This window comes from Drosophila teissieri, unplaced genomic scaffold (genome assembly GCF_016746235.2).
Source record: "Drosophila teissieri strain GT53w unplaced genomic scaffold, Prin_Dtei_1.1 Segkk7_quiver_pilon_scaf, whole genome shotgun sequence".
Lineage (NCBI taxonomy): Eukaryota > Metazoa > Arthropoda > Insecta > Diptera > Drosophilidae > Drosophila > Drosophila teissieri.
The window spans coordinates 1,746,290-1,757,041 of NW_025225038.1; the positions used below are offsets into that span (position 1 = coordinate 1,746,290).

At 46.5% G+C, this 10,752-nt stretch overlaps 1 protein-coding gene across 1 annotated transcript; it reads right to left on the reverse strand.

Annotated features, from left to right (window-relative positions):
• Positions 1-971: 971 nt before the first annotated feature.
• LOC122625804 lies at positions 972-4,369 on the reverse strand. The gene is made up of 2 exons (XM_043805855.1): positions 2,648-4,369; positions 972-2,558 (listed from the first exon to the last, which is right to left on the reverse strand). The coding sequence occupies exons 1-2, from the start codon at positions 4,367-4,369 to the stop codon at positions 972-974; spliced, it is 3,309 nt and encodes a 1,102-aa protein (XP_043661790.1).
• Between the last annotated feature and the right edge of the window lie 6,383 nt (positions 4,370-10,752).

Here is a 10,752-nt window from a genome sequence, read left to right on the forward strand (position 1 = left end):
GTGACCCAGAACTTTGTCCGGATCTCCGCAATCGTAGCATCCACATTTTGATGCTTCATCCTGGCGTGGAAGTCTCTCACAATCAGCTCTGTCAGACTGTGCCTGTGTGACAGTAATACGGGCCTCCTCGCACTGTACGGCATGCACAGTGCGGCATCAATTCTGCCGTAAGCTCGCAGAATCCCGTCCTCGTCTAGGTAGGGCACCAACCCTCGAATGTCGCTCGATCTAGCGACGTCCTGTCCAGTTTCCGCCGACCTCATCTCGTCGGGGAACGACTCCAATTGTGCCTGTCTGACCAACAGGTTCTCCGCGGCCTTACATTCTGCTGCAGTAAGGCCGTATTCCTCGAGCTCGTTTCGCTGTTTGCGGCACCAGCGCGCAAACCGTAGGACCCAGGCTGTGGTCCTCACCAGGCGACTGAAGCTCGAGAATCTCTGAAACGGAATAACAAAATCGTCTGCCGCAACTAATGCAAACTCACTGGGCATCTCTTCTTCATCAGGGGCATCTGGAACACGCTCAGTTCCTTCCTCAGGCCCCGGCCAGCTGGAAGGAATGGCTGGCTGCCTCAAAAATGCAGGTCCTCTTAGCCACCTTGATTCCTGGCTAAGGTCGACTCCTTTCTGCGACCGCGTCGCATCATCAGCCGCATTGTCGGCTGTAGGCACCCATCTCCACTGGGAAACCTTCGACGACTCCAAAATCTCCGCCACTCGGTTGCCAACAAACTGCTTATACCGGCGGTGGGTGCTGCCGATCCATCTCAGCACCGTATTAGAGTCCGTCCATAACACCAGGTCCGTGATGACCACACTGTGCTCCTCCTTGACAGTGTTCATCAGCCTGGTTCCAAGAACTGCTGCCTGCAGCTCCAGCCGTGGGATCGTCATCGTTCTCATTGGGGCACACTTCGTCTTCGCACTCACGTCGTCGTCCTCATATGTGACCCTCCAATAGGCCACCGCCGCTTATGCTGCCTGACTAGCATCCACGAAGACGTGCAACTCTACGGCCCGGACTGCTCCACGCCCAAAATAATGGCGCGGACATCGGAACTGTCCCACGGCGTCCATCTCTTTGCGCCAAATCGCAAAGGCTTTGCCTAACTCCTCCGGTAGTGGTTCGTCCCACTGGATCTTCTGCCTCCAAATCTCTCGCAGCAGCAGCTTCGCTGTAACCATGAGGCAGCACAGGAATCCCAGGGGATCAAACGTTGACATCACCAGGCTCAAATATTCCCTCTTCGTAGGGACTCGATCTCCACTCAGGACGCTGCTTGGCACTCGATGATACTTCACGTTGAATCTGAAGTCATCTGTTGCTACTTGCCAACGCATTCCGAGGATTTTCTCTTCAGCCTCACCCCATCCGACGCTCTTGACTCGACCAGGTCCTAAAGCCGTCTCCACGGTGGGTGAGCTGGATGAAAACTTGCATAATTCGAATCCAGCATCCTTGTGTATCTCCTTCACTCGGGTAGATACGCTGATAGCCTCGCTCTCTGTAGCGAAACTGTCCACGTAGTCATCGACATAATGGTAGTCGGTGATGGCCTTGACCGCTCTCGGATCCGAATCCCGATACTTCAGGGCATTCATAGTCTTCACGTAATGCGCAGCGCTCGGCGAGCAGGCTGCTCCAAACGTCATTACGTTCATCTCGTAGACATCCGGATCTCTCTCGTCGTCGCCATCTCTCCAGAGGAATCGTTGGGAACATCTATCCTCGGGTCGGATCAGCACTTGGTGGAACATCTCCTTGATGTCACCGCAGACTCCGACGGCTCCCTCTCTGAAATGAAAGAGCACAGCCGGCAAAGGCTTATAGTGCTGAGGCCCTTTGTCCAGCTCCGAATTTAGCGAGGTTCCTCCAACTTTGGCTGCAGCATCAAACACAAGCCGTACCTTGCCGGGCTTGTTTGGGTTTTCGACACCAAAATGTGGCAAATACCATAGGCGATCGCTCCTTACCGCGACCTCCTCCGGCTGCAGCCTCCTCGCGTATCCTTTAGACACGTAATCCTTTATAATCCGATCGTATTCCTGCGCCAACGGCTTGTTGCGCTTCATCTTCTTCTCGACGTTGACCAGCCTCCTGTACGCCATCTCATAGCTCGGTGGCAGCACAACGTGGTCGTCCTTCCAGAGTAATCCCGTCTGGTAGCGACGCCCCACTTTCACCGTGGTGTCTTCGAGTATCCTTTGGGCCCGAACATCGTCGCTGGCTGCGACCGGCGGCGCGGGCTTCACTCCAAAGTTCTCCATGTCGAAGTAGTCCTCCACCATCTTTTCCATCGCGTCATCCACTGGCACGGCAAGTAGGCAGGACCTCGGTGACGGCGTGGTCGGTTGCCCACTTACAGGCCCAAACACAACCCAGCCCAGCTCGGTTGCGGCCGCATACGGTCCCTCTCGAGCGAACCGCCTCGTCCTAAATGGCAACCCCAGATGTCCGTGATCCAGGCCGATGAGCAGCTTCGGCACCACGTTGCTGTAAGGCTTCATCGGCAGTCGCGCATCCCTGTGCACGCCCTGGACATCTCGTCGGCTTAATGTCTGCATCGGCAAACTCAAATTCGAAACGGCATAAACGTTTTTCAATACATGGCGAGTGGGCTTTCCAACTCACTTATCTTCAGACTCACCACGTTGGTAGGCTCTCTGGTTGCCTTACCTCCAAACCATTGGATATGTAGCTGCCGACGCTCTCCTTGCACTCCAAGATCCTTTCGTAGCTCGTCATCGATCATCGTGACGGAGGAACCCTCATCTAGGAGAGCATACGTATCCACCATTCGCCCCGCTCCGTACAGCGAAACCGGCAGTATACGGAACAGTAGACGGCCTCCTTCGGCGTCAACGCAGCTCAAATTCCTCTGCATGGGCGTTCCCGCTTCACGCGGAGCTCCTCTCTCCAGGCTGTTGCTGGGAACGGCTGGCTGCCGGTTCCTCTCCTGGTCCCTGGCCGGGCTGCGTCTGGAAACTGCTGGCTGCTGGTTCCTCTCCTGGTCCCTGGCCGGGCTGCGTCTGGAAACTGCTGGCTGCTGGTTCCCTTCGTGGCGTCTGAAGCCACCTCGCTGCAGCGGCCTTCGCTCCTCGTCCGCACCATGTAGCAGACGGTGATGCTCCCTTCGGCATCCATTAATCTGGCACTCACCTTGCGTATAGCAGGATCTAGCCGTGTGCCCGCTTCGCAGGCATTTGAAGCAGAGCCGATGCCTCTTCACATTGCTCCACCTTTCCTGTGGCGAGGCTCCAATAAATTCTCTGCAGTTCAATATTCCATGTTGTCCTCCACAGATGAGACAACCTCCATGCCGATCATCCTGTTGATCGCATTCATTATGGTCGACGCTTGCATGTAGAAGTCGACGCCTCGGCTCCTTTCCCTCGACGTCCAAAACCGTGCACACCACGTTTGCGTACTCCTGTAGCCACGCGCTGAAGTGGACTACAGTGGGAAAGGGCGCAATCGTTGCAGCATGCCTGGCCCAGTCCACTCGCTTGCTCGTTGGCAGCTTGGCCACAAGCTCCTCCATGAGGGTTGGGTTCCCCAGGTGCTGCTCCGCCTTCGCTGACTGCAAGAAGGCCGCGAGGTTACTCACTCGGGTTGCGAAGGGAATGATCTTCGCCAAATTGTGCTCCGAAATTGGCTGCACCTCTCGCACGTTGTTGAGCTGGCTGCGTATAAGCTGCTCCGGTCGTCCGAACCTAAAGCGCAGCTGCTCCATCACGGCGCTGACATTTACTGGATGAATCAATAGCGCCTTCACTGCCTCGCGCGCTTCATTCTTCAGCGCCTTTAACAACCTCTGGTTGTTCTCCAGGTCCGTGCAGTTGTACGCTCGGGTCGTCTCCACGAACGCACAGCTGAAGATCGGCCACTCCTCGGGCTGCCCTCCAAATATAGGCAAGTCCGGAAGCTTCCTTGGCCCATATGCTCCCTGGATTCCCATCGGCGTCGTCGCGGCGTAGGATCCGACAAGTGCTGTTGCCGCATTGTGGATGCTCACGCCCGGTAGCACGAGTCCATGCCCTGGCTGCGCAGTGCCTGTTGCACACAGTGGCTCCACAAAATAGTTGCTAGTCGTTAGCAATGGCGGTCCACTCGAAGATGGCGGCAGCGTGCAGGCCGCACCGCTCGCACCGTCACCGTTGTATGGCACCGACCCGACCCCGTTATGTAAGGCCTCTCCGTTAGATGTGGGTATTGGCTGGTCGCTCCAAAATGGCGGCCGCCCCGACGCTCCACTGTTGGCGCCAACTGCGCTTGGGCCAACTGCGATTGGCGCGCAATTGGCGGTGCTCACACTTTCCAGGGATCTAGCCTTCTCCAGCTCCCTCTCCAACGCTGCGATCCTCTCCATGAGTTCCAACGCGAGGGGCTGGTTCACCTCCGGTACTGAACTCGCAGCTGTGACAGCAGTACTTCTAGGTTGGGAAGCTACTGTAGTCACCGTAGTGGCCGGGCAAGGAATCGACGCCGCCGTGATGTTCACCCGCGTCCGAGTTCCTGCTCCATTACTGGCTGGCTGCTGACTCCCTGTTGTTATAGGGGTGGCTTCTCCTCCGTTCAGCCGGGCACTCTTCCTGGGGGAATGCTGTATCTTCCCCAGCTCCAAAATGGCGGCGCCTCTGCGCGTCCAATATGGCGGCGCCTCTGCGCGTCCAAAATGGCGGCGCCTCTACGCGTCCAAAATGGCGTCTCTGACGCCTCGTGCCGCTGGCTGCGGCCACGGATGCTTGGCGCTCTTTGCGCCTTCTGACCGCTGGCTGCGGTCTCCACAAATGACGCTTCTTGCGTCTCCTTGTCGCTGGCTGCGACCCGTTCGTATCGGCGTTCGACGCTGGCTGCGTCCCTCTATGTCGTTGGCTGCGACTCCTCTGCCGGTACGTAGCGCTGGCTGCGCTCACACAAATCCTCCTCGCTGGCCGTCTAAACCGTCACTCCAGCTCCGGCAACTCTCTAGCTGGCCGTCTAAACCGTCTTTCCAGCGCAAGTTGCCCCTGCAGTCGCCCTAGGACTGCGAATAAAAGGCTGTCGTCGTGCGTCACTTGGAGTTGCCTTAAACGGCTACTCTACACATTGGTTCCCGAAAGAAAGGGCAGACTAATCCGTGGTAGTAAAACACGTTTTATTCTGGAAGACTTCAATGTTTCACAATTGCAACTAACTTAACTTATTAGCTCACCGCAGTGTGTCCTCCAACTCTTACACGACAATGAAAGCTTAATTTTCCCGGCAATTTACAATGGCGAAAAACAATGTGCCCAGACACATATGGGCTTACAAATCCTTCCACATTCGGACTTCTTAAAAATACTAACTAGCCTATCGATAACAATATTCGATCCGCGACATACACCAAATCCTCCGGGAGAAAATGAGAAAACCCTCCGGAAAATTAAGCGGAAACCCCACTTTAAACCAGATGCGTCAAAGATCACCAATGAGTGCCCCAGATCGTCTAACCCAGAAGAGTCCAAGACCCTCTTATTACCCCTTACATAGAAGAAGCCCTACTAGTAACATCCTCTAACTACGCCTTAGAGTTAAGAGAATCTAACGTATTCAGATTAGAACATCTAAATACCCAAGAATGGAAACTTTTCCACATTTTGCTTGAATGCAGTGATATTCAGTACAAAATTTGACACAAGTACGATTAAACATTCTATTCATACAAAACACGAAGACCATATCTTTAAAAAACCATATTAATACCCCCAAGCGTTTGATCAAGAAGTCAACAAGCAAATTAACGAAATGGTAGAACAAAAAATAATTAGGAAATCTAAGTCCCCTATTGTTCTCCAATTTGGATAGCCCCAAAGAAAAGCGATGTTTCTGGTAAACCAAAATTTCGATTAGTCATAGACTATCGTAGTCTTAACGAGATAACCATTGACAACAAATTCCCTATTCCCGTAATGGATGAAATATTAGGCAAGCTTGGACGCTGTCAATACTTCACAACTATTGATCTAGCTAAAGGTTTCCATCAAATTCAAATGGACCAGCAATCAATATCCAAAACAGCATTTTCAACAAAACATGGACATTACGAATATACTCGTATGCCCTTTGGTCAGAAAAATGCACCAGCAACCTTTAAACGCTGCATGAACAATCTTCTAGAAGACTTAAATTATAAAGATTGTTTAGTTTATTTAGATGATATTATAATATATTCCACCGTTGGAGGAACACATAATGTCATTGAAAAGGGTATTTGATAAACTACGATCAGCTAATCTAAAATTACAACTTGATAAATTTGAATTTCTGAAGAAAGAAACAGAATTTCTCGGTCACATTATCTCAAAAGACGGTATAAAACCAAACCCTAACAAAATAAATGCAATTGTTAATTTCCCTATTTCTAAAACCACAAAAGGAATAAAATCTTTCCTTGGACTCTGCGGATTTGACCGTAAGTTCATTCCCAATTTTGCAAAAATAGCAAAACATATGACCCTCAAATAAAAGAAAGGAGCAGTAATTAACACAAAAGATAATGATTTCATGTCCGCCTTTGAGAGACTAAAAGTACTCATCACGTCCGATCCAATCCTAATATACCCTAACTTCTGACAACAGATGCATACAGGTGCTGTATTATCCCAAGAGCATAAACCCATCTGCTATGCAAGCAGATCTTTAAATGAACACGATCTTAACTATTAAAGAATACTTCTGCACTAAGAAAAGTGTTATTTACTTCCCTAATGAAATCGACTTTAAAATCTTTAAAAATGCGTACATTCAAATCATAAGTCCCGACAGTTTCACTAAAACTATGAAAACCAGTACTAAACTAATGTCTATTAACATTCAAACATACGCCAATTTTAAAGAAATCGTTCTCAAAAACCCATGAAGAATTATTAAACCCTGGTATAAAAAAACTCAAACTTCAGTTCAAAGCACTTTACTATTACCCTGATTACCAAAAACTTATCCAAAATATCATAAACGAATGTTAAATCATTAACATCGCTAAAACTGAACATAGAAACACAAAATTAACCCTTGAAACAACCCCAAAATCCTTCATTCCCAGAGACAAGTATGTCATGGATGTTTACTTAATAAACAATTCATATCATGTTTTGACATTTATTCTAAATTCGCCTCCCTGATAGAAGTAAACAGTAGAGATTGGCTTGAAGCTAAAAGAGCTATTTTACGTATTCGTATTATTACGTATTATTTTACATATTCAACGATATGGGTAAACCCATAGAAATAAAAGCCTACAAAGACTCCGCTTTCTCTAGAGAACCCCCTCTAGTTAGATCAAAAACAACTAACCCATTCAAAAAGACAGGAAATTTAAGACAAACAGATGATAAACATTAGAAACAAATAGAGGTAGAAAGATAATACACTATAAATCGAAGTTTAAAAAGAAAAAAAAGAAAATTAATAAAAGAAAATATAATAACAATAATTTCAGTCCTATGCAGTCCAATAAAGTAAACAAAATTGACAAACTCATTGAAAATAGACAAGACTTTAACATAGACACAAACTCTAGAGAACCCCCTCTAGTTAGATCAAACACAACTAACCCATACAAAAAGACAAGAAATTTAAAACAATCAGATGATAAACATTCGAAACAAATAGAGGTAGAAAGATAATACACTATAAATCTAAGTTTAAAAGGAAAAAAAGAAAATTTATAAAAGAAAATATAATAACAATAATTTCAGTCCTATTCAGTCCAATAAAGTAAACAAAATTGACAAACTCAATGAAAATAGACAAGACTTTAACATAGACACAAACTCTAGAGAACCCCCTCTAGTTAGATCAAACACAACTAACCCATTCAAAAAGACAAGAAATTTAAAACAATCAGATGATAAACATTCGAAACAAATAGAGGTAGAAAGATAATACACTATAAATCTAAGTTTAAAAAGAAAAAAAAAGATAATTAATAAAGGAAAATATAACAATAAATTAGTCGAATTCCCGAGCATGATACTCATGTTATCGACAATTAGCACACAATACCTAGAAGTAACCCCTATCCAGGCCAAAAACGGCTACCTAATCTTTCAAACCGGATCAATAGATTTACCGATAAACCACGAATATCATTACTTATCTATTAACTTAACTAAAACAGAAAATACTTATGAAGAACTTATCAAACAAACTCAGCCTTTTAATAACTTACCACAAATTTAGTATCTAGTAGAAAAACTTAACAGAGAAATGAACGGTTTAAGAATTGTAAAACGTAGTAAACGCGGTTTTCTTAACTTTATGGGAAAAATTTACAAATACTTATTCGGTACTTTAGATCAAGAAGATAAAGAAGAATTACAACAACAAATTGCCGACATCTCTCAAAATAATATACAAATAAGTGAACTCAACCACGTAATAGAAGTCATTAATCATGTAATCGAATTGACTAATCATTTAAATCATAACTTTGAAGGAGAACAAATGATAGCATTAATAATTTTCAACATACAGCAAATCACTGAATACATTGAAGACATAGAGCTAGGTTTTCAACTGACACGCTTAGGTATCTTAAATCCAAAACTTTTAAACATGATTCATTAATTCACGTCAATACTAAAAAATTTCTTATCATCAAAATGTTAGCTTGGCTTATATCTGATACGAATGAAATCCTGATAATATCCCACATTCCAAGAGAAATAATCAAAACACCAGTTTTTGAAATAATACCATACCTAGACGAAAAAAGTAACATACTAACCGACACAATACATGACAAATATTTTTCACACAATAATTAAACTTACACGGCAAGTTCTCAAAGCTTGGTTATAAATATATGTATAACTGGTATACTAAATTATGTCCCAACACAATGTAGATAAAGTAAAACACATTCTGATTTTGAAATAAAATATGTAGAGCCTAATATACTTACAACTTGGAACCTTCCCAAGACTATCCTAAACCAAATTTGTATCAATAGAGAAACTATAATAGAAGGCGATAACATGATAAAAACATTTAATTGTTCTGTTCAATTAGAAGAAATATTAATTACCAACACAATGTTAGACTATACTCAAACTATCTATGTCAACAATAATGTAACTTGAACCACTCGAATACATTCAGACAAAAGATATAATCGAACAAAACAATTAGACGAATTATGTATTTCAAATTAATCCAAACATTAATCATATTTGTTATAATTGCATTATTATACTTTATATATAAATATAAAACTATAACCCAAATGCAAATTGTAAAATTCAAAAATCAGTCCTGAAACAGACAATACTACCCCCAATACCCCCAATACCCCTGTATTGTACCCTAATCTAAACACCTGAGGACAGGCTCTTTTCTTAAGGATGGGGGAGTAACATATCCATTATACATCCACAACTCCCCAACCACACACTATTGATCCCCAGCTGGATCGCCACACCGGTCTTCGGACCTAATCGCGGCACTCCATTACGAGGACCTGAAGAGCATTCTTGCCAGGATTAATGGCAAGATCAACAACTGCTATCGGCGTTTGAGACCCAGCGGCGAGCGTTTCTATCCAGACGGAGGCACAAAAGCCTACCAAAAAGGCTACAAAGGCGCATGTGCTAAAGGGGCAAGTACCCAAAGTGCAGGCTCCCAAGCCGAACAACACGATGGCTGGTATCCAAGGAGGAAATAAGGTGACAACCGGCACAAAGGAGCCCAAGCTGGCCAGCTATGCATCGCTCGCCAAGAGCGCTGGCACGAGCGCTTAGTGGACCAAGGTGAAGCCTAAGCGCCTGCGTAAAAGGACAGAGGCACTTATCGCGAAGAAGACGAGTAAGGCCTCTTACACAGAGATGCTCCGGAAACTAAAATCGGACCCGAGCCTTAGCGAACTCGGCAAACACGCTCGCAAAATACTTCGAACTCAGCAAGGTGAGCTGCTGCTGGAAATAGAGGGAAAAGCCGCGGAAAGTGTTCACAAGTTTAAAAGCGATCTTGAGGAGACGCTCAAAGAAATGGCCTCGGTGCGTACAGGTGCGCAGAGTATTGCGCTATCTTGTAGCGGAATGGACGAGGCTACGACAGCAGAGGAGCTCCACAACTGCCTGGTCACCCAATTCCAGGGAATACGGTTAAACCCTGAGGAGATCAGGGGCCTTCGCAGGATGCGCGATGGTACGCAGATAGCTTCAGTGCTTATGAATGCGAACGATGCGATCGCGGTCCTAAAACGGGGCACGGTAACCGTTGAATGGTCAAGATGTCGCATCACGTCCGGCACACGAGATGCTACAGGTGTCCGGGCTACGGACATCGTGCAGCGACCTGCAAGGCGATTGAACTGCTGTTTCCAATGCGGAGAGCGAGGGCACAAGGCAAAGGGGTGTGTTGCACCACCAAAATGCCTAATCTACAGCGACGAGGTGGACAAAAATCACCCGAAAGCAGCTTTGCGAGCCAGACCAACAGAGCGAGCTTAAAAGGAGCCATCACAATGCTCGCCCAAATTAACGTAACCCAGATCAACGTTAATCATTGCGCAGCTGCCCAGAGCGTTCTGGGTCAGACTGCGGCGGAGCGCAATGTAGACATCATGCTCATAAGCGATCCTTACGCCACAGGATGGGGACACTCCTCCATGATCCCAGACGAATCAGGGAAAGCAGCAGTATGTGTTGCAGCGCTTTCCACGTTCAGGAACTGGCTTTCTCACCGATGCGTGGAATTTCACACGCCTTCAACACCGCTAGATGGCCC